Consider the following 24,753-nt stretch of genomic DNA (forward strand, 5'->3'; position numbering starts at 1 on the left):
GGGTTAAGCCTCTGCCTTCGGCTCAGGTCATGATCCCGGGGTACTGGGATCGAGCCCTACATCAGGCTCTCTGCTCAGCGGGGAGCCTGCTTCCCTTCCTCTCTCTCTGCCTGCCTCTCTGCCTACTTGTGATCTCTCTCTGTCAAATAAATAAATAAAAATCTTTAATTAAAAAAATCAGATATTTTTTCAATGAAAGTGTGAAAGTTCAAATGTATTAAAAAATATTTTTAAGTGTGACAGTAGCCATTATCTGAAGTTTTAGAATGTTTTTATTAGATTTACTTTGTAGTCCAACAGGTTTTCAAAGTGCACATTTGGGTGCATATATTTTTGTTCTAGGGATCTCTAAGTAGCTTAAACTAATCCAACCAGACACCATTAGCTTCTGATTTTTCTCCTGATTTTCTAACCATTGCTTCTTAGAATCCTTGAAAACTCTTTTCCTTCCTCCTGTTCTTCATGTGGAAAAAATAGTAAATTTATTTAAGAAAAACATATTAAGTAAAATTATGGGTGATACATAAAAATCACACAGGTGGTAGTGATGAGTAAAATTCAGCAAATAAAGGACTGTGTTTACATTTGTGAGGTTTTGAGATATCGTTTGATAGGCACTTAAAGAATGTTGTCATGTGTAATATTTTTATTTCTCATATCCACTTTACCTTTTCTCTCATTTCAGCATTTCCAGGTTTGATACACAAAATACTATGTCCAAAAGACAGCAACAACAAAAATATGTTCTTCCATCAGATAAATATGAGACATATAGAAATAAAGGTAAAAAGATTTTTATATTGTCATATTTTTAAGATAACTATGCTAATATGCAATTTGAATATCAAAGAGAGAGGTAGTGTCTTAGTCCTTTCAGGCTGCTTTAACAGAACATCATGAAGTTTATAAGTGAGAGTTGCCAAGAGAGGCAGTTCACAGAATATTTCACAGAACCAAATCTTTTTGCTATTGTAAATGATATATTCACAATGATATATTATTTTCTATTTGTTACAATTCTTTTGTATATATAGTATTACATCCAGTAAACTGGTCAATCTCTAGTCTTATAATTTTCTGTAGATTCTCTGGAATTTTTTAAGAAGAGTTTTGTTTCTTCACTTTTACAGTTATGAATTTATGTATATATGTATGCATTTATTTATTTTGGTTAACTCACTGCCTAGGAGACTCAGATGTTGAAGAGAACTGATCATATGAGGGTGACTGGGTGGCTCAGTTGGTTGAGCATCAGACTCTTGATTTTGGCTCAGATCATAATCTAAAGGTTGTGAGACTGAGCCCCACGCTGGGCTTTGTGCTCAGTGCAGAGTCTGCTTTATATTCTCTCCTTCTCCCCCTGTCCCTCCCCCTACTCGTGTTCTCGCTCTCTTAAATATTTTTTTAAAAAAAGAACTGATTATCTGATTTAATATGGAATGCTTTTAATGTTTCACAATTATGTATGGTGTTTGTTGTAGTCTTTTTTAAAAAATACATGTTATCAGTTTAAAGAAATAGCTCTCTATTCTTGGTCAGCTGAGAGTTGTTGTTTAATCTTGATTGGTTACTAAATTTTATTTATACCCCTGTTTCTGAAATCTTTGTGATGATTATCCTTTTCCTGCTTTATCTTATTAATGTGATGGATTATATTATGGATCTCTTAATGTTAAGTCACACTGCAAGTTTGGGATAAACACAACTTTGTTATGTTGTGTTATCTGTTTTACCCATTGCTGGATTTGTTTTGCTATTATTTCCAATTTTTTTGCATTTCTATAACTAATTAAGATTGAACAGTAATTTTGCCTTTTCATGCATTATTTGTCAGGAATCCTTTTTAAATTAAGAAAGAGAACTCTTGGGGTGCCTGGGTGGCTCAGTGAGTTAAAGCCTCTGCTTTCAGCTCAGGTCATCATCCCAGGGTCCTGGGATCGAGCCCCACATTGGGCTCTCTGCTCGGCGGGGAGCCTGCTTCCCCCTCTCTCTCTGCCTGCCTCTGCCTACTTGTGATCTCTCTCTCTGTCAAATAAATAAATAAAATCTTTATAAAAAAAAGAAAAGAAAGAGAACTCTTTATATTATTTTCTATTTCTTCAATTTAAAACAGTATTATTTTATGACACATGAAAATTATTTGAAATTCTCATGTCTGTAGCCATATATAAAAACTTTTACCAGAACAGAGCCCATGCTATATGCATGGCAGCCTTTGGCTGAAAACAATAGATTTGAACAGCTCCATCAAAAACTGAAAAGCCTGCAAAGTCTCAAATATTTATGATTTGACCCTTTCCAGAAATAATTGTTGAACTCTGGCTTAGAGCACTTGTCCTTAAAACAAGTGCACAGTAACTGGTAAATGGCTGGAAGTCCCTTTGGCTAAGCCCAGGAAGATTTACTGTAGTCAATTGTGACTTCATTCTAGGGTTTTTTTTCTCAGTAGTCCATTTGCTTGTGGTATTATGGCTCAGGTGTGGGAATTGATTTTTTAACCATTCAAATATGTAAAAGCCATTCTTAGCTTGCAGGGCCCACAAAAACAGGCCACAGAAAAGGTTTGGTCCATGGGCCGTAGTTTGCCAATTCCCTGCTCTATGCTAATGGAATCACTAGGTCTCCAAAATAGCCGTAAGTGGAAAGTCAGCAAATGAGATGGAAATCATTCCTAGGATCTTCTGGCAAGCATAAACCAAAAACTGACAGTTTAACATAGTAATTTTCAGTCTCGGTTGCACACTGCAGTCATGTGGAGAGTTTAAAAATGTAGTTGTCTAGTCTGATTCCAGTTCTGCTTTAATTGTTGTAGGTATACCTTGGTGCCAGCATTTTTTCACTTTTTAAAATTTCTTTTTCTCAAATTTTTATTTAAATTCTAGTTAGTTAACATATAGTGTAATATTGGTTTCAGGAGTATAATTTATGATTCATGACTTACATATAACTCTCTTATGATTTGTTTTCCCTTCTATTTTTCCCCTATGTTTATCTGTTTTATATCTTAAATTCCACATAGGAGTAATATCATATCGTATTTGTCTTTCTCTGACTGACTTATTTCACTTATCATAATGCATTCTAGCTCTATCCACATCATTGCAAATGGCAAGATTTCTTTTTTTTTGATGGCTAAGAAATACTTCACTGTATGTATATACCACTTCTTCCTTATCCATTCATCAGTTGATGGACATTTGGGCTCTTCATAGTTTGACTATTGTAGATAATGTTGCTATAAACATAGGGGTTCATGTGCTTATTCAGATCAGTACTTTTGTATCTGTTGGGTAAATACCTAGTGGTGCAATTGCTGTATCTTAGGGTAGTTCTATTTTAACTTTCTGAGAAACCTCCATACTGTTTTCCACAGTGGCTGCAGCTCTGTTTGTATTCCCACCAACAATGTAAGAGGGTTCCCCTTTCTCCACATACTCACCAATATCTGTTGTTTCCTGTGTTATTAATTTTAACCATTCTGACAGGTGCGAGGTGGTATCACATCATGGTTTTAATTTGTAGTTCCTTGATGATGAGTGATGTTGAGCGTATTTTCATGTCTGATGGCCATATGAATGTCATCTTTGGAAAAATGTCTATTCATGTCTTCTGCCCGTTTCTAAACTGGATTATTTCTTTTTTGGGCATTGAGTTTAAGAAGTTCTTTATAGATTTTAGATACTAATCCTTTGTCAGATGTGTCATATTATAAATATCTTTTACCATTCCTTAGGTTGCCTTTTAGTTTTATTGTTTCCTTCATTGTGTAGAAGATTTTTATCATGATGAAGTCCCATTAGTTCATTTTTTGTTTTGTTTCTCTTGCTTCTAGTTTTAGAGTCAGCTAGTAGAGTCATGTCTAGTAATAAGTTGCTATGGCCAATGTAAAAGAGATTGCTGTTTGTGTGTTCCTCTAGGATTTTGATGGATTCCTGTCTCACATTTAGGCCTTTCATCTGTTTGGAATTTATTTTTGTGTATAGTATAAAAAGTGTTCCAGTTTCATGCTTCTGCAAGCTGCTGTCCAGTTTTCCCATCATTATTTGAAGAAACTGTCTTTTTCCATTGGATATTCTTTCCTGCTTTGTCAAAGACTAGTTGATCGTATAGTTATATAGGTCCATTTCTGGGTTTTCTATTCATTTCCATTTGTCTGGTTTTGTGCCAATATCATACCGTCTTGATGTTTACAGCTTTGTTTTTTTGTTTTTGTTTTTGTTTTTGTTTCTGTTTTAAACTTTTATTTTTTTTCAGTGTTCCAAGATTCATTGTTTATGCATCACACCCAATGCTCCATGCAGTACGTGCCCTCCTTTATACCCACCACCAGGCTCACTCAAACCCCTACTCCCCTCTCCTCCAAAACCCTCAGTTTGTTTCTCAGAGTACACAGTCTCTCATGGTTTGTTTCCCCCTCTGATTTCCCCCAACTCCCTTCTCCCAATATCCTCCATGTTATTCCTTATGCTCCACAAGTAAGTGAAACCATATGTTAACTGACTTCCTTAAGAAATTAAACATAGGAGTACCTGGGTGGCTCAGTGGGTTAAGCCGCTGCCTTAGGGTCATGATCTCAGGGTCCTGGGATTGAGCCCCGCATCGGGCTCTCTGCTCAGCGGGAAGCCTGCTTCCCCCTCTCCCTCTGCCTGTCTCTCTGACTGCTTGTGATCTCTCTCTGTCAGATAAATAAAATCTTTAAAAAAAAAAGAAATTAAACATAGAACTACCCTGTGACCCTGCAATTGCACTACTGGGTATTTACCCCAAAGATACAGATGTAGTGAAAAGAAGGGTCATCTGTACCCCAATGTTCATAGAAACAATGGCCACAGTCACCAAACTGTGGAAAGAGCCAAGATGCCCTTCAACAGACAAATGGATAAAGAAGATATGGTCCATATATACAATGGAATATTGTGCCTCCATCAGAAAGGAAAGAATGAATACCCAACTTTTGTATCAACATGGACGGGACTGAAGGAGATTATGCTGGATGGATACAGCTTTGTAACACAGGTTAAAGTCCAGAATTATGAGGCCACCAGCTTTAGTTTTCTTTTTCAACATTCCTTTGGCTATTTGGGGTCTTTTGTTGTTCCATACAAATTTTAAGGTTGTTTGTTCTAGCTTTTTGAAAAATGTTGTTGGTTATCTGTAGATTTCTTTGGGTAGTATAAAATTTTTAACAATATTTGTTCTTTCAATCTATGACCATGGAAAGTTTTTCAGTTTCTTTGCTGGTTATGGTTCCTGTTCAAATTTTCTATTTCTTCCTGTTTCAGTTTTGGTAGTTTGTATGTTTCTAGGAATCTGTCCACTTCTTCACTGCACACTTTGTTGGCATATCATTTTTTATAATATTCTCTTATAATTATTTGCATTTCTGTGGTGTTGGTTGTGATCTCCCTCCTTCTATCATGATTTTATTTATTTGGGTGTTTTCTTTTTTTCTTTTTGATAAGTCTGGCTAGGAGTTTATCTATTTTGTTAAATATTTCAAAGAACCAGCTCTTAGTTTTGTTGACGTGTTCTACTGTGGGTTTTTTGTTTTGTTTTGTTTATATCATTTATTTCTGCTCCAATCTATTACTTCCCTTCTGCTGGCTTTAGTCTTCATTTGCTCTTCCTTTTCTAGCTCCTTTAGGTGTAAGTTTAGGTTGTATATCTGAGGCTTTTTTTTGCTTCTTGATGTAGGCTTATTGTATTGCAATATACTTCCCTCTTAAGACTGCCTTTGCTGCATCACAAAGGTTTTGGACTGTTGTGTTTTCATTTTCATTTGCTTCCATGTATATTTTTTATTTCTTCTTTAATTTCCTGGTTAGCCCATTCATTCTTTACTAAGATGTTCTTTAACATCCATGTATTTGTAGTCTTTCTAAATTTTTTTCTTGTGGTTGATTTCAAGTTTCATAGCATTGTGGTCTGAAAATATGCATGGTGTGTGATCTGTTCTGGAGAATGTTTCATTTAGACTCGAAAATAATGAGTATTCTGCTGCTTTAGGATGAAACGTTCTGAATACATCTGTTAACTCAATCCAGTCCAGTGTGTCATTCAAAACCATTGTTTCCTTGTTGATTTTATGCTTAGATGATCTGTCCATTGCTTTAAGTCGGGTGTTAAAGTATTGTATTATTATCAATGAGATTCTTTATGTCTGTTGTTAACTGATTTATATATTTGGCTGCTCCTGAGTTCGGAGCAGAAATATTTACACTTGTTAGATCTGCTTGATGGATGACCCTTTAATTATGATACAATGCCCTTCTTCAACTCTATTTACAGCCTTTGGTTTAAAATATAGATTTTATGGTACAAGTATGGTTACCCGAGCTTTATTTTAATGTCTGTAAGCATTTATTTCCACAGTCCATCCCCTCACTTACAATCTGCAGATGTCTTTAGGTCTAAAATGAGCCTCTTATAGGCAGCATATAGATGGGTCTTTTTTATGTATATGCATTCTGAAACCCTATGTCTTTTGATTGGACCATTTAGTACATTTACATTCAGAATGATTATTGAAAAATATTAATTTAGCACCATTGTATTACCTATAAAGTTACTGTTTCTGGTGATGTTCTCTGTTCCTTTCTGGTCTTTGTTGCTTTTGGTCTTTTTTTCCCCACTCAGAGAGTCCCCTTTAATATTTTTTGCAGGGCCAGTTTAGTAGTCATGAATTCCTTCAGTTTTTGTTTATCTGAGAAACTCTTTATGTCTCCTTCTATTCTGAGTATCAGCCTTACCAGATAAAGTATACTTGGTTGCATGTTTTTTCCACTCAGCATGTTGGATATATCATGCCACTCACTTCTGGCTTACCAAGGTTTCTGTGGACACCTCTGCTGCAACCTCATCTATCTTCCCTTCTAGGTTAAGGACTTTTTTCCCTTGCTGCTTTCAGGATTCTTTCCTTTTTTGTGTATTTTGTGAGTTTGACTATGATATGTCTTAGTGATGGCCAGCTTTTGTTGAATTTAATGGGAGTTCCCTCTGTTTCTCAGATTTCAATGTCTATGACCTTACTCAGATTAGGAGTTTTCAGGTGTAATTTGCTCAAATAAACCTTCTGCCCCTTTTTTTCTCTCTCCTTCTGGGATTCCTATGATATAAATATTATTAACCTTTAAGGAGTTGCTGAGTTCCCTACATCTACATTTGTGATCCAATACCTCTCTTTCCCTCTTCTTTTCAGCTTCATTATTTTCTAGAATTTTATCTTCCATATTACTGATTTATTCCACTGCTTCATCCATCGTCATTGTCATGGCATTTAGTCAGTTTCGCATCTCAGTTATAGCATTTTTAATTTCAGCCTGAATAGTTTTTAGTTCTTTTATCTCTGCAGTAAGTGATCCTCTAATGTTTTCTATGTTTTTTTCAAGCCCAGATAATATCCTTATAATTGTTGTTTTAAATTTTGGTTCAGACATCTTATATCTGTATTGATTAAATCCCTGGACTTTAACTTCTTCCTGTTCTTTCTTTTGGGGTGAATTCCTCTGTCCTATTATTTTGTCTAGGTCACTGTTTTTTTGCATGTTTGTTAGAAAAGCCTGATATATTCCTGCTTCTGAGAGTAATGGCTATATTAAGAAGAGGTCCCCAAAAAGGTCCCCCCCAAAAAAGTCCTATATGCACTCTGCCTCTGTGTTTTGGCTACTCCTACCTCAGGTCAGTCCTCTGCAGAATTTCTTTTTGCTTACAGTAGGGGTTGTTTGGACCTTGTCCACTGTATGGCAAGTTTTAACTCTGTGTCTTTTGGTCTGCTTGTTAAAAGAAACTAGATTAAGAAGAAGAAAAAGAAGAAGAAGAAAAAGAAGAAGAAAGAAGAAGAAAGAAGAAGAAGAAAGAAGAAGAAAGAAGAATAAAGAAGAAGAAAGAAGAAGAAGAAAGAAAGAAGAAGAAAGAAGAAGAAGCAACGGCAGCAACGGCTAGATCCTATTTCCCCCCAGATCTGAAGCTTTGCAGCACTCTATGATCAGTAAATTTGGTGCCTATGAGGGGTTGTTCTGGTCTTCTAGTGGTGGGGCCTGCTGCACTTATTCCAGGAGAACTGCCGAGGAAAGATGCTCCTGCAGGTTGCTGGCGGATGGGGATTGCTATAAGCAGCTTCAGCCTCCACTGGCGGCACTATGTTGCTCACTGAACTCTTTCAGGGCTGATGGCAGGGATAGGGAATGGCCTCATCCCACTCTTGTCCCTGAAGCAGGGAGTTTACACCTCTCACTGTTCACAGAAGAACAATCACCCATCTTGTGCCCCTGGTTTCTGTCATATCCATGCCTTCCCCCTGTCTGTGTCTGAGCTATCTGCCTGCCAGGTTGCACAGTACGCCTGTGTTTTATCTCAGACCTGTAGCTGGGTTTCAAAACTCCAAATTTTAGGAACCCACATGGTCTGGACCTACACTGGTCCTCTGGGGGAGGGTCTAACCGCACTTTTCTCGTTTGTGGGTTGCACAACTGCAATGTGATTCAGACATTATAGTAAAGTGCAGCAAAAAGTCGGCACCAAGGTTTGCTCCCCTCTGCTGGTGTCTTTGTTCTTATGCTAGGGAACAGGGCAGCACATTGCCACTGCCAGTTCTTTTGTCCCCAGAGAGGCTATGCCACCATTCCCAAATGCACTCCAAGAAGGCGAATTGTTTCTCCCCATGCGACTTCAGACCACACCGCCCACTCTCGGATCTCTGCCCTCCTTCCCCACAGGAGCACCGCTAAGCCCACCAGGCATGACCCTGGTGATGGCATGGACTTCTAAAACTTCAGACTTTGCACTCTGATGCTTATAGTAACTTGTGGTATTCAGTCCCCCTTCCTTTTCCCAGTCAGTGGTTTTAGGGAAGAATTTTTCTTGTGTAATCTCCTACCTGCTGCTTTCTCTCTCTCTCCTCTCTGTGGTCAAGGCTCCCTCCACTTAATAGCACCTACAGTCTTTTCCCCTCCAAATCAACTCTCTGCAGCTCCTACCTTCCATGGGTGGTCATTTTTTTACTTACAGATGTACAGCTTTGTTCTCTCAATCCTCAGATCGATTTCTTGGGTGTTCAGAATGGTTTGATATTTATCTAGCTGTGTTCGAGGGATGAGGCAAGCTTAAGGTCCCCCTACTACTCTGCCATCTTAACTCCTTCCTCTTTTTTTCAGTCTCCCCAAGTGGCTCTAGTATGTGAACAATGTCCAGAACTACCTGAATGATTTAAATGATGACAGTGCAAATATTTAACAATATTTCACTTCAAAATTTTACACTTGTGGTTTTGGAATAATAATATTACATTAATAAATACATATGATATGCCAATAGTAACAAACAAGGTGTAGATGAAAGCTAAATACCCATGAGCACAGTGCTGACTTGGCAGTGAAGCTTTCTTTGCAGGAGACAATCATGACCCAGGGTAAGGATGGAAGAGACAGAAAGAACTCAACAAATCAAATGATTTGTAATGAAAGAATATAAAAAAAAATAGAAAAAGTAGAATAGGACCTTAAGATAATATTTTCTAGAGAGATAAAAGTATGATAAAGGAAGAAATTATATATATTGTAAAAGAATAGAAAACTGATCAAGAAATATGGCTGATTTAACATAAAAATCTACTTTCACTTATTCCTGAAGTCTCATTAAAATTTTATCAAAGGTATACAGATACATATGATAGGATATTACTCAGCAATTAAAAAAAGACAAAAACATGGGTGGATCTCAAAAACATTGTGCTGACTTAAAGAAGCCAGACACAAAGGCATACTGGATATATGATTCCATTTAAAAAAATGAGATTCTAGAGCAGGCAAAATGAATATGTAGTGAGAGAATGTAGATCGAGGTTTACATGCGAGAAAAAGAGACTAATTTGGCATGGTATATACCCATGTGGTTTATGCTTTATATCTTGATCAAGGTAGTGTGGTATATACTTTATACCTTGATTAAGGTGGCAGTTAGCTTTAATCCCTGATTTTTACATGTAAGTAATTTGAGATCAGGATAAATTGGGTGAATTTTCCAAATTGTTGCAGCTTATTAATCAGAAGACGGGGGATCTGATTATCAATAATAAATTGTTTCTATTGTGCTGCATAATGAGTCAATAAGAGTAGTGCTTCCCCCTCAAACACCTGACAAAACCTCAACCCAGCCTTGTATACAAGTGAATCGTGGACATGAAAGTATAAATATCTGCATTCCAGCCAACCATTTTTAAACACAGTTGACATTCTTATGTTCCTTTACCTTGATTTCTTTATGTTTGTATTTGTAAATCAAAACATAAACTTTCTTTTTTTTTATTTAGTAACATATAATGTATTATTTGTTTTAGGGGTACAGGTCTGTGAATCACCAGTCTTACACGTTTCACAGTACTCACCATAGCACATACCCTCCCCAGTGTTCATCACCCAGTCACCCCATCCTTCTCACTCCCCTCCCCTCCAGCAACCCTCAATTTGTTTCCTGAAATTAAGAGTCTCTTATGGTTTGTCTCTCTCTCAAGTTTTGTCTTGTTTCATTTTTCCCTCCCTTCCCCTATGATCCTCTGCCTTGTTCAAATTCCTCATATCAGTGAGATCGTATGATGTCTTTCTCTGATTGACTTATTTCACTTAGCATAATACCTTCTAGTTCATCCATGTCGTTGCAAATGACAAGATTTCAGGTTTTTTGGTGGCTGCATAGTATATACAGACATTTTCTTTATCCATTCATCTGTTGATGGACATCTAGGCTCTTTCCATAGTTTGGCTATTGTGGATATTACTGCTATAAACATTTGGGTGCATGTGCCCCTTCGAATCACTACATTTGAATCTTTGGGGTAAATACCCAGTAGTGCAATTGCTGGATCATAGGGTAGCTCTGTCTTCAACTTTTTGAGAAATCTCCATACTACAAAGCATAAACTTGCACTAATATTTACTTCTCAGTAATGTATTATAATGTACATTTTTAAAAATTGTGGCAAAAAGCACAGAACATAAAATTTATCATCATAACCATTTCTAAGTATATAGTTCAGTACTGTTAAGTATACTCACATATTTGTGAAACCAATCTCCAGAACTTTTTCATCTTGCAAAACTGAAACTATATGAAACAGCAGCTTCTCTCGCCCTTTTCCACCAGACCCTAATAACTACCATTCTACTGTCTGTTTCTATGAGTTTGACTACCTAAGATACACCATAAGAGTGGAATAATACAGTATTTCTCTTATTGTGACCAGCTTATTTCATTAAGCATAATGTTTTCAAGGTTCATCCATCTTGTAGCATGTGACAGGATTTTCTTCCATTTTAAGGTTGAATTATATTCTGTAGTATACATATACCAATATTTGTTTATCCATTCTTCCACCAATGAACATTTTACCATCTAGCTCTTGGCTGTTTATGAATAATGTTATGAACATGTATGTGCAAATATCTCTTTGAGACTCCACTTTCAATTCCTGTGAATATATAACCAGAATTGTGATTTCTGGGTTATATGGTAGTTCTACTTTTAATTTTTTTGAGGATTCTTCATACTATTTTCTATAAAGGCTATATTGTTTTGCCTTTCCACCAAAAGTGCATGAGGCTTCCAATTTCTTCACATACTCACAAACACTTACTCTGTTTTTTTTGTAGCCATCCTAATAGGTGTAGGTGGTATCTCATGGTGGTTTTTATTTGCATCCCTCTGCTGATTAGTGATGTTTCCTTCTATCTCTATTTTGTCAAGTGTTTTTTTTTTAATTATGAAAGTGTCTTAAATTATGTAAATTGTTTTCCTACATAACTTTGATGATGAGTTTGTTTTTGTCCTTCATTCTGTTAATGTAGTGTATTACAATGATTGATTATCACATGTTGAACTATCCTTGCATCCTAAGGATAACTTTCACTTGGTCATGGTGTAAACCTTTTAATGTGGTGTTGCATTTGGTTTGCTCATATTTCTAGAGGGTTTTGAATGAATATTCACCAAGGATATTGGCCTATAGTTTTCTTGTAGTGTCTGTCTGGCTTTGGTATAAGGGAAATGCTGGTGTCATAGAATAAGCTTGGAAGTGTTCCTTCTTCAATTTTTTGGACAGGTTTCATTTGGCATTCATTCTTCTTTAAATATTTGATAGAATTCGCCAGTGAAAGGCATCTGGTCCTGGGCTTTACCTTGTTGGGAGGTTTTTGATAATAGATTCACTCTCCTTACTCACAATTGACCTGTTCACATTTTCTATTTCAGATATGATTCAGTCCTGGTAGTTGCTGTTTTTCTAGGAATTTATTTCTTCCAGGTTTTCCAATTTGTTGGCATACAATTGTTTATAGTATACTCCTACAACACTTTTCATTTCAGTGGTATCAGTTGTAATGTCCTTCTTTCATTTCTGACTTTTGTTATTTGGATCTTTATTTTTTTCTTAGTGAATCTAACTAGAGGGTTGTCAATTTTGTTTACCTTTTCAAAAGACTGACTCAAAAGTTTTGTTGATTTTTTTCTATTGTTTTTCCTTTCTCTATGCCATTTATCTTTGCTCTTATTTAATTACTTCCTTCCTTCTGCGAGTTTTGGGTTTTGCTTGTCCTTTTTCTAATTTCTTGAAGTATAAAAGTTCATTGTTGATTTGGGATCTTTCATCTTTTTAATGTACACGTTTAAAACTATAAACTTCCTTGTTAGTGTTGCTTGTGCTGCATCCCATAAGTTTTGGTATGTTGTATTTTCATTTTAATTTGTCTCAAAGTAGTTTCTAATTTCCTTTGTGACTACTTCTTTGACCCATTGGTTGTTTATGAGTGTGCTGTTTAATTTCAGTACATTCATAGATTTTCCAGTTTTCCTTATACTGCTGATTTCTAGTTTTATTCCATTGCGATTGGAAAAGATACTTCGTATTATTTCACTCTTCTTGAGTTTGTTAAGACTTATGGCTCTGGGCACCTGAGTGGCTCTGTTGGTTAAGCGACTGCCTTCGGCTTAGGTCATGATCCTGGAGTCCTGCATCAGGCTCCCTGCTCGGCGGGGAGTCTGCTTCTCCCGCTGACCTCTCTCCTCTCATGCTCTCTCTCTCTCATTCCCTTTCTCTCTCTCAAATAAATAAATAAAATCTTTTTTAAAAAAAGACTTAATTTGTTGCCTTGCATGCAGTCTATTCTGGAGATGTCCCAGTGCACTTGAGAAGAATATATGCTGTTCTTGGGGGAGTGTTTCATATATATTTGTTTGACCCAATTAATCTATACTGTTGCTCAGGTCCTCTATTCTCTTATTGATCTTCTGTCTGGTTGTTCTGCTATTATTGAAAGTTAGGCATTATAGTCTCCTACTATTATTGTGTTGCTGTCTATTTCCCCCTTCAATTTTATCAAAGATTGCTTCATATATTTAGGAACTCCGTAGTTTAGTCCATACATACGTAAATAATTGTCATATCATCTTGGTAAATTGATCCTTTTACTATTATATAATGTCCTTCTTTGTCTTTTCTGGCAGTTTTTTACTTAAGGTATATTTTGTCTGGTATTAGTATAGCCACTGCTGCTCTCTCTTGGTTATTATTTGCATAGAATATCTTTTTCCACACTTTCAGTTCTAGCTTCTCTATGTCCTTAGATTTAAAGTGAATCTCTTGTAGACAGCATATATTTGGATCAAGTTTTTTAAAATCTATTTGGCCAATCTGTGTCTTTTGACTGAGGAGATGAATCCATTTACATTTAAAGCAATAACTGATGGGGAAAGACTTACTATTGCCCTGTTGTTCATTATTTTCTGTATATCTTGTAGCTTTTTTGTCCCTACTTTCCTATCTCACTGTCTCCCTCTGTATTTAACTGATGTTTTGTAGTGATATGGTTTGATTCCCTTCTCATATATTCTATAGATTTTTTTCTTTGTGGTTATCATTGTAGTTACATAAAACATCTTAAAGTTATAGCATTTGTTTTAAATTGATAACAGTTTAACTTAAATTGCATACAAAAACTTAACTGCTTTACACCTCCACCTGCCCTACATTTTGCTATTGAAGTTGTGCATTACATCTTTATATATTGTATATTCCTTAACATAGATTTATAGGTTTTTAAAAATATTTGTCATTTAAATTCTCATTGTCATTTAATGTGCCAAAATTACAATAGTACAGGTTACTCTATTGGCCCATGTATTTACCTTTATTTCAGAATCTAATATTTTCACACAGCATAGTGTGTCTGTCTACTATCCTTTTATTTTAACTTGGACTCCCTTTAGTAATTCTTGTAGAAGAATTCTAGTGATAATGAACTCCCTCAGTTTTTGTTTATCTGGAAAAGTTTTAATTTCTCCTTCATTTGTTAAAGGTAATTTGCCAGATACAGTATTCTTGGTTGACAGTTATTTTTTTTTTTACTTCAGTACTTAGAATATATCATCTCACTCCCTTCTAGCCTGCAATGTTTTGGCTGGCAAATCAATCTTATAAAAAGTTCCCTTGTACATGATAAATTTCTTTTCTCTCGATGCTCACAAGATTCTCTCATTGTCTTTGACTTTGGGCAACTTGATAATGTAGTTTAGTGTGATTCTCTTTGAAGTCATCCTAATTGGAGTTTCTTCAGCTTCTTAAATCATCATGTTCATGTCTTTCCTCAGATGTAGGAAGTATGGAACCATTATTTTTGCAAAAAAAGCTCTCTGGCCCTTTCTCTTTTCTTTCTGGGATTCCCCTACTGCATATATTGTTCTTCTTTATAATGCCTCATAAGTCCCATAGGTCTCCTTACTTTTCTTTATTCTTTTATCTTTTTGCTCCTCTGACTCAGTGATTTCAGATAACCTGTCTTCGTGTTCACTAATTATATCTCCTGCCTTACCAATTCTACCTTACAAATTTTCAGTTGTTCTTGTATTTTGCAGCTCCAAAATTTTTACCTTTTTTTGTAGTTTCTATCATCTTGATGTACTCACTTTGTTCAGACATTGTTTTCTTGTTTCATCCAGTTATCTGTCAGTTTTCACTTTTAGCTTATTGAGCATCTTTAGGATATTTATTTTAAATTCTTTGTCAGACTGGGGGCACCTGGGTGGTTCAGGTGGTTAAGCCACTGCCTTTGGCTCAGGTCATGATCCTGGAATCCTGGGACTGAGTCCTGCATCAGGCTCCCAGCTCTGTAAGTTGTCCGCTTCTCCCTCTGACCTTCTCCCCTTTCATGTTCTCTCTCATTCTCTCTCAGATAAATAAGTAAAATCTTTTTTAAAAAATTCTTTGTCAGATTGCTCATAGATCTTTTTATTTTACAGTCAGTTTCTGGAGTTTTATTTTATTTATTATTTTATTTAGATTATTTATTTATTTTATTAATGTGTCTATATTTACTTATTAATATTTATTAAATATTTATTAATATTGTAATATATAAATATATTTATGTGAGTATATGGATGTTTATATTAATATATACTTATTAATATTTAGTATTTGTTTATTATTTATATTATTTATTTAGTTTTATTTTATTCTTTTAATTGGACCATATTTCACTGTTTCTTTATAGGCCTTGTAATTTTTTGCTGAGACTTGGGCATTTGAAAAAGCAACCAGCTCTGCCAGTTGTTGTGTACATGTTTCATTCAGGGGATGACCTTCACTAAGGTCAACCTTGCTGGAAGTTCTAGGACCTTTCATACCTTTCTGGTCTCTTGCTCTCCCTGGCATCTGCCTGTGAAACTGAAGCTCTCATTTACTGCTTGCTTCTGTTTTCAGCACTTTCTAAACTTTGATGCAAGCCCAGTAAGTTTTCTAATTTACACAAGACAGAAATTCATCCCGAATCAGCCCCCTAATAAGCCAGAATGTTGGATACATGGTCCACTCTTAATTCCATCCCAAGGGAGGAGAAAGAATATGGGCGGCTTCCTCCTGGTTGTTCTGTGGTATGTCACAAAGGCAAAGGGGCATGAACAATCCCACAAAACAACATGAATTTTACTACCTCTTTAGCTAAAATCCCTGGTTTTATAAGGGCTTGAATGCTGTATTTTTTCTGTTCACCTCCAGAGTCCCTACAGAGATATTCTTGTTCATATATTGTTGTTAACTCAGTGTCTCTGTGGGAGAAGGAAGCCTTGTAGCTTCCTAGTCAATCTTGTTGCTGACATCACTCTGTAATATACAGCTTTGTATCCTGACTCTTTTTTCTTTCACATAATGGCATAAGGTATCAGGAGTATTCTATCTTGCTTTTTGAGCCTGCCACTTGAACTTGAATCGTTTTTTTTAGAAAAAGAGCATGAGTGGGAGGGAGGGGCAGAGGGAGAGGGAGAGAAAGAATCTTAGGCAGCATGGAGCCTGACATGGGGCTTGATCTCACAGCTCTGAGATCATGACCTGAGCCAAAATCAAAAGTCAAACCCTTAACCAACTGAGCTACCCAGGTGTCCCACCATTTTTTAAATAATAATACATTTTTAGCAAAAATACTGGAACTCAGAATGTAAGCCCCCTTTCAAACCAGTCTGTATGCCTGTATCAGAGTGTAAGCATTTTATTTTGGTTCTCTTGATTAGATCAATGTCAGATCATTTCCCACCAAGCCTGTCCTGTTTTTACTGTTGCTACTTTATAAATACATTAATAGTTGACACCATGATCTTCTCCCATACACTCATCTGTTTTCCTTCTCATTTCCCAGAGGACTAACAACAATGAATGTAAATAACACCCATCCATCCTTTACTAAACACCAGATGTTGTACTAAGTACTGGCCTAATAATAGCTAACTTACTTATAGTGTTTATTTGGTCACAGGCATTTCTCCAGGTGTTTTCCATGTATTTCCATATATTAACTTTATTTTCACAATTATGAGGCAAAACTGTTACTATTTTCAATTTAAGGGGAAAAAAAAATAAGGTGAGTCACCATGAAGTCAAAGTTACTTTCCCTAGAACATAGAATTTAGCACTAGGATTCAAACCCTCATTGATCTGACCTCTAGTCCTGTGCCCATAACAAATGATGTATGACTCTGTGTTAGGGCTGAAATGAACACGGAGATGGTACCCAAAGTCCGGTGGACAATATTGGCGATGGTGTCTGGGACCAACACGCTCTGAACTCTAGCCCTTCGTCCAAGAAACTCATCACTGTATGCTCTTCCCCTGTATGATCTCTCCCTTCTTAGACCATAGGAACTCTTTCTTTGGTGTTCAGCTTGAAGATGAAGTAACAAAGACAGACAAGTTATACATGGTAAGAAAGAAAGGTTTCCAGAGAGGTGCATATTGCCAGGATTTTTCAGTTCCTCATAGGCTTTTCCCATTTGTGTTTCATTCTCTTCCCAATGCTCACCCTCATCTTTCTGACTGGCACGTCCATCCCTTGGCCTTTTTGTTCTGTATGTCAGGTACCATGCCTCTTCTTTCCTATCCTTGATTCAAGGGACAATCATTTCTACCTCTCTTCTGTCAGTATCAGTCACTCCCAGATCCTATTGTTTTTCTGTGTCAAAGAGCATATAAAGCACAGCCGTATAATTATAAGTATATATTTCAGCATAGGACATTTTGAGGTGAAATGTCTTGGTCAAAGTGTAAGAATGGTTAAGCATACTGTAGGAAATTAGACTCTCTTGCACTGTTAGTGGAGAAATACATTGGTGTAAATATTCTTAGGAAATTGTCTCTTATAATTTAAAATATGATGTGCTTCTCCTGGGAAGCTGTAGAGTACAGACTGAAATCTTGGAACTGTCCTAAATCCCAAGCCATGCTCCACTGGGAATTTGGCTTCCCTCATTAGAAATACCTTGTATAGAGAATTCCAATACTTTAAATTTGAAAATCAATTCAAATATTAAAATGCAAAGATGTAAAAAATTAAAGGGCATATTAAAAACAAGAAGCAAAAATTGGATATATATAGTATATAATAAATGAAAAGAAAATGTATATTAGGTCCTGTTTTGTGTGGCAATGAACTTTTCAACATGATTTGAAATACATGTATCTGTAATCTAACTATATAAATGTATACAAATGTAATTTAATTATACAAATGTAAAACAGATAATATTAACACATGCCCATGCACACACACATGCTCATGCACACACTCTTGCTTTCCTCTGAGACAAGTACAGTACTGGCTGTCACAAAGCTGAGCACCCACAGACATGCATGTAGGTCCAGAACATTCTTCGTACACATACCAGCACCAGCTATATCTGCTAGATTTAAGGAAACCCTCTCTTCATTTCTGCCACCAGTTTGCAAAATCCTCCTTTCCTCAGATCAGAAAAGCAGTAGTTTCAGCATTAATCAAGAGGGGGGTAATCAGCTCTAGATCTAACTGTACACTAGTGAAAAATACTAATTTTGCAAAAGACAAATCCAACACATGGTAGCTTTACAAGCAGTTTATGAAATAGTTCTGCAGCCCAATTTTTTTTTCTGGAATAAGTAGATGTGGGTGGAAGTGGTTGAGATGTATGGATTCTCAAAAGTGGTTTTGTTTATCACAAATCTACATTGCCTACATTCATTTATTAAATACTAATTAAGCCCTGTTATATGCCAGACAATGCCACCTCAAAGTGACTCTTAATTGGCAAACTCTGTGATCCAAACAGATTTATCCATCTAGTTCAAGACCTATATCTCCACTTGGTCCAAGACACCTGGATCCGCCCAAGCAGGAGACTAACTCCTGCTCACAAAACATCATCCTTTGTCTGCTCACAGAAATTGGTCCTTGAGACCTAAAAGTCCACTAATAAAGGAGACGCAGCCCAGTAGCTGAAGGAACACTTAGGATGTGGAGGCAGACCAATCGATGAGGACACAATTTCTGCTCCACCACTGACTTGGCTGAGAAATCCAGGGAAATGTACCTAACCCCTGTGAGCCTAATATTCATGATCTAGAAAGGGACTGTGGATACAATCATTTTTAGACTTCTGTGAGGAGGTCAAAAAACTCTAGTGAGTCTGCCCAACTCTGATTAAGTATTGGTTCCCACCAGGCACGTGTTGGTTTACTTTTCACCCTGTTCTTTCCCTACCACAGCAGGGACGCCATTGTCATGTGCTCAATGGCATAGCAATGATGTAGGCAGAATTCCAGATCAACACAAGAAGTACCATGTGAACACACATGATGTCATAAAGGATACTCACAACCGTTTCTTTGTGTGAGTATCAGTTAATACTGTAGTAGAGACTGAGGGGAAACCCAGGCAGCCTGGGTGAAAGGCACCAACTGATTTCTGATGCTCCTTGTTGTTATCTTTGACTTTGGCACAACGGCAGTGAGACAGGGATTGTGCTGAGATGCAAACCTTCAGTAAGTGGATATGCACGTGCATGAAAGTGTGTGTGTGTGATCTCTCTGATTTTTTTTTTAATTTTATTTTTTTAAACATATAATATCTTTTTATCCCCAGGGGTACAGGTCTGTGAATCGCCAGGTTTACACACTTCACAGCACTCACCATAGCACATACCCTCCCCAATGTCCATAATCCCACCCCCCCAACCCCCCTCACCCCATTAACCCTCAGTTTGTTTTGTGAGATTAAGAGTCACTTACGGTTTGTCTCCCTCCCAATCCCATCTTGTTTCATTTATTCTTCTCCTACCCCCTTAACCCCCCATGTTGCATCTCCTCTCCCTCATATCAAGGAGATCATATGATAGTTGTCTTTCTCCGATTAACTTATTTCGCTAAGCATGATACCCTCTAGTTCCATCCACGTCGTCGCAAATGGCAAGATTTCATTTCTTTTGATGGCTGCATAGTATTCCATTGTGTATATATACCACATCTTCTTTATCCAGTGGTCTGTTGATGGACATCTAGGTTCTTTCCATAGTTTGGCTATTGTAGACATTGCTGCTATAAACATTCAGGTGCACGTGCCCCTTCGGATCACTACGTTCGTATCTTTAGGGTAAATACCCAGCAGTGCAATTGCTGGGTCATAGGGTAGTTCTATTTTCAACATTTTGAGGAACCTCCTTGCTGTTTTCCAGAGTGGTTGCACCAGCTTGCATTCCCACCAACAGTGTACGAGGGTTCCCCTTTCTCCACATCCTCGCCAGCATCTCTCATTTCCTGACTTGTTAATTTTAGCCATTCTGACTGGTGTGAGATGGTATCTCATTGTGGTTTTGATTTGTATTTCCCTGATGCCGAGTGATGTGGAGCACTTTTTCATGTGTCTGTTGGCCATCTGGATGTCTTCTTTGCAGAAATGTCTGTTCATGTCCTCTGCCCATTTCTTGATTGGATTATTTGTTCTTTGGGTGTTGAGTTTGCTAAGTTCTTTATAGATTTTGGACACTAGCCCTTTATCTGATATGTCATTTGCAAATATCTTCTCCCATTCTGTCAGTTGTCTTTTGGTTTTGTTAACTGTTTCCTTTGATGTGCAAAAGCTTTTGATCTTGATGAAATCCCAATAGTTCATTTTTGCCCTTGCTTCCCTTGCCTTTGGCGAAGTTCCTAGGAAGATGTTGCTGCGGCTGAGGTCGAAGAGGTTGCTGCCTGTGTTCTCCTCAAGGATTTTGATGGATTCCTTTCTCACATTGAGATCCTTCATCCATTTTGAGTCTATTTTCGTGTGTGGTGTAAGGAAATGATCCAATTTCATTTTTCTGCATGTGGCTGTCCAATTTTCCCAACACCATTTATTGAAGAGGATTTTTTCCATTGGACATTCTTTCCTGCTTTGTCGAAGATGAGTTGACCATAGAGTTGAGGGTCTATTTCTGGGCTCTCTATTCTGTTCCATTGATCTATGTGTCTGTTTGTGTGCCAGTACCATGCTGTCTTAATGATGACAGCTTTGTAATAGAGCTTGAAGTCCGGAATTGTGATGCCACCAACTTTGGCTTTCTTTTTCAATATTGCTTTGGCTATTCGAGGTCTTTTCTGGTTCCATATAAATTTTAGGATTATTTGTTCCATTTCTTTGAAAAAAATGGATGGTACTTTGATAGGAATTGCATTAAATGTGTAGATTGCTTTAGGTAGCATAGACATTTTCACAATATTTATTCTTCCAATCCAGGAGCATGGAACATTTTTCCATTTCTTTGTGTCTTCCTCAATTTCTTTCATGAGTACTTTATAGTTTTCTGTGTATAGATTCTTAGTCTCTTTGGTTAGATTTATTCCTAGGTATCTTATAGTTTTGGGTGCAATTGTAAATGGGATGGACTCCTTAATGTCTCTTTCTTCTGTCTTGTTGTTGGTGTAGAGAAATGACACTGATTTCTGGGCATTGACTTTATATCCTGACACTTTACTGAATTCCTGTACAAGTTCTAGCAGTTTTGGAGTGGAGTCTTTTGGGTTTTCCACATATAGTATCATATCATCTGCGAAGAGTGATAGTTTGACTTCTTCTTTGCCAATTTGGATGCCTTTAATTTCCTTTTGTTGTCTGATTGCTGAGGCTAGGACTTCTAGTACTATGTTGAATAGCAGTGGTGATAACGGACATCCCTGCCGTGTTCCTGACCTTAGCGGAAAAGCTTTCAGTTTTTCTCCATTGAGAATGATATTTGCGGTGGGTTTTTCATAGATGGCTTTGATAATATTGAGGTATGTGCCCTCTATCCCTACACTTTGAAGAGTTTTGATCAGGAAGGGATGCTGTACTTTGTCAAATGCTTTTTCAGCATCTATGGAGAGTATCATATGGTTCTTGTTCTTTCTTTTATTAATGTGTTGTATCACATTGATTGATTTGCGTATGTTGAACCAACCTTGCAGCCCTGAAATAAATCCCACTTGGTCGTGGTGAATAATCCTTTTAATGTACTGTTGAATCCTATTGGCTAGTATTTTGGCGAGAATTTTTGCATCTGTGTTCATCAAGGATATTGGTCTGTAGTTCTCTTTTTTGATGGGATCCTTGTCTGGTTTTGGGATCAAGGTGATGCTGGCCTCATAAAATGAGTTTGGAAGTTTTCCTTCCATTTCTATTTTTTGGAACAGTTTCAGGAGAATAGGAATTAGTTCTTCTTTAAATGTTTGGTAGAATTCCCCCGGGAAGCCGTCTGGCCCTGGGCTTTTGTTTGTTTGGAGATTTTTGATGACTGTTTCAATCTCCTTACTGGTTATGGGTCTGTTCAGGCTTTCTATTTCTTCCTGGTTCAGTTGTGGTAGTTTATATGTCTCTAGGAATGCATCCATTTCTTCCAGATTGTCAAATTTGTTGGTGTAGAGTTGCTCATAGTATGTTCTTATAATTGTCTGTATTTCTTTGGTGTTTGTTGTGATCTCTCCTCTTTCATTCATGATTTTATTTATTTGGGTCCTTTCTCTTTTCTTTTTGATAAGTCTGGCCAGGGGTTTATCGATCTTATTAATTCTTTCAAAGAACCAGCTCCTAGTTTCATTGATTTGTTCTATTGTTTTTTTGGTTTCTATTTCATTGATTTCTGCTCTGATCTTTATGATTTCTCTTCTCCTGCTGGGTTTACGGTTTCTTTCTTGTTCTTTCTCCAGCTCTTTTAGGTGTAGGGTTAGGTTGTGTACCTGAGACCTTTCTTGTTTCTTGAGAAAGGCTTGTACCGCTATATATTTTCCTCTCAGGACTGCCTTTGCTGTGTCCCACAGATTTTGAACCATTGTGTTTTCATTATCATTTGTTTCCATGAATTTTTTCAACTCTTCTTTAATTTCCTGGTTGACCCATTCATTCTTTAGAAGGATGCTGTTTAGTCTCCATGTATTTGGGTTTTTTCCAAATTTCCTCTTGTGATTGAGTTCTAGCTTCAGAGCATTGTGGTCTGAAAATATGCAGGGAATGATCCCAATCTTTTGATAACGGTTGAGACCTGATTTAGGACCGAGAATGTGATCTATTCTGGAGAATGTTCCATGTGCACTAGAGAAGAATGTGTATTCTGTTGCTTTGCGATGAAATGTTCTGAATATATCTGTGATGTCCATCTGGTCCAGTGTGTCATTTAAGGCCTTTATTTCCTTGTTGATCTTTTGCTTGGATGATCTGTCCATTTCAGTGAGGGGAGTGTTAAAGTCCCCTACTATTATTGTATTATTGTCGATGTGTTTCTTTGATTTTGTTATTAATTTCTTTATATAGTTGGCTGCTCCCATGTTAGGGGCATAGATATTTAAAATTGTTAGATCTTCTTGTTGGACAGATCCTTTGAGTATGATATAGTGTCCTTCCTCATCTCTTATTATAGTCTTTGGCTTAAAATCTAATTGATCTGATATAAGGATTGCCACTCCTGCTTTTTTCTGATGTCCATTAGCATGGTAAATTCTTTTCCACCCCCTCACTTTAAATCTGGAGGTGTCTTCAGGTTTAAGATGAGTTTCTTGTAGGCAACATATAGATGGGTTTTGTTTTTTTATCCATTCTGATACCCTGTGTCTTTTGATTGGGGCATTTAGCCCATTAACATTCAGGGTAAGTATTGAGAGATATCAATTTAGTGCCATTGTATTGCCTGTAAGGTGACTGTTATTGTATATTGTCTCTGTTCCTTTCTGATCTACTACTTTTAGGGTCTCTCTTTGCTTAGAGGACCCCTTTCAATATTTCCTGTAGAGCTGGTTTGGTATTTGCAAATTCTTTCAGTTTTGTATATTGTCTCTGTTCCTTTCTGATCTACTACTTTTAGGGTCTCTTTGCTTAGAGGACCCCTTTCAATATTTCCTGTAGAGCTGGTTTGGTATTTGCAAATTCTTTCAGTTTTTGTTTGTCCTGGAAGCTTTCAATCTCTCCTTCTATTTTCAATGATAGCCTAGCTGGATATAGTATTCTTGGCTGCATGTTTTTCTCGTTTAGTACTCTGAATATATCATGCCAGCTCTTTCTGGCCTGCCAGGTCTCTGTGGATAAGTCTGCTGCCAATCTAATATTTTTACCATTGTATGTTACGGACTTCTTTTCCCGAGCTGCTTTCAGGATCTTCTCTTTGTCACTAAGACTTGTAAATTTTACTATTAGGTGACGGGGTGTGGACCTATTCTTATTGATTTTGAGGGGGGCTCTCTGAACCTCCTGGATTTTGATGCTTGTTCCCTTTGCCATATTAGGGAAATTCTCTCCAATAATTCTCTCCAATATACCTTCTGCTCCCCTCTCTCTTTCTTCTTCTTCTGGAATCCCAATTATTCTAATGTTGTTTCGTCTTATGGTGTCACTTATCTCTCAAATTCTCCCCTCGTGGTCCAGTAGCTGTTTGTCCCTCTTTTGCTCAGCTTCTTTATTCTCTGTCATTTGGTCTTCTATATCGCTAATTCTTTCTTCTGCCTCATTTATCCTAGCAGTGAGAGCCTCCATTTTTTATTGCACCTCATTAATAGCTTTTTTGATTTCAACTTGGTTAGGTTTTAGTTCTTTTATTTCTCCAGAAAGGGCTTTTATATCTCCCGAGAGGGTTTCTCTAATATCTTCCGTGCCTTTTTCGAGCCGGGCTAGAACCTTTAGAATCATCATTCTGAACTCTAGATCTGACATATTACCAATGTCTGTATTGATTAGGTCCCTAGCCTTTGGTACTGCCTCTTGTTCTTTTTTTTGTGGTGAATTTTTCCGCCTTGTCATTTTGTCCAGATAAGAGTAGATGAAGGAGCAAGTAAAATACTAAAAGGGTGGCAACAACCCCAGGAAAATATGCTTTAGCCAAATCAGAAGAGATCCCAAATCGTGAGGGGGAGAAAGGGGATAAAAAGAGGTTCAGAAAGAAAAAAAAAAAAAAAGAAAGGAAAAAAAAAGAAAGAAA

At 36.9% G+C, this 24,753-nt stretch overlaps 1 protein-coding gene across 1 annotated transcript in view; it reads left to right on the forward strand.

Annotated features, from left to right (window-relative positions):
* The window catches only part of LOC111139897 (nuclear RNA export factor 2-like), a 39,317-nt gene that overhangs the window by 1,219 nt on the left and 13,345 nt on the right, over positions 1 to 24,753 (forward strand). The window contains exon 2 of the mRNA XM_022492323.1: positions 686 to 783. Coding sequence (XP_022348031.1) covers positions 686 to 783 — 98 coding nt within the window. The remainder of the gene's footprint in view (positions 1 to 685; positions 784 to 24,753) is intronic.

The sequence above is a fragment of the Enhydra lutris genome, unplaced genomic scaffold, assembly GCF_002288905.1.
Source record: "Enhydra lutris kenyoni isolate GAN:26980312 unplaced genomic scaffold, ASM228890v2 scaffoldscaffold123, whole genome shotgun sequence".
Classification (NCBI taxonomy): domain Eukaryota; kingdom Metazoa; phylum Chordata; class Mammalia; order Carnivora; family Mustelidae; genus Enhydra; species Enhydra lutris.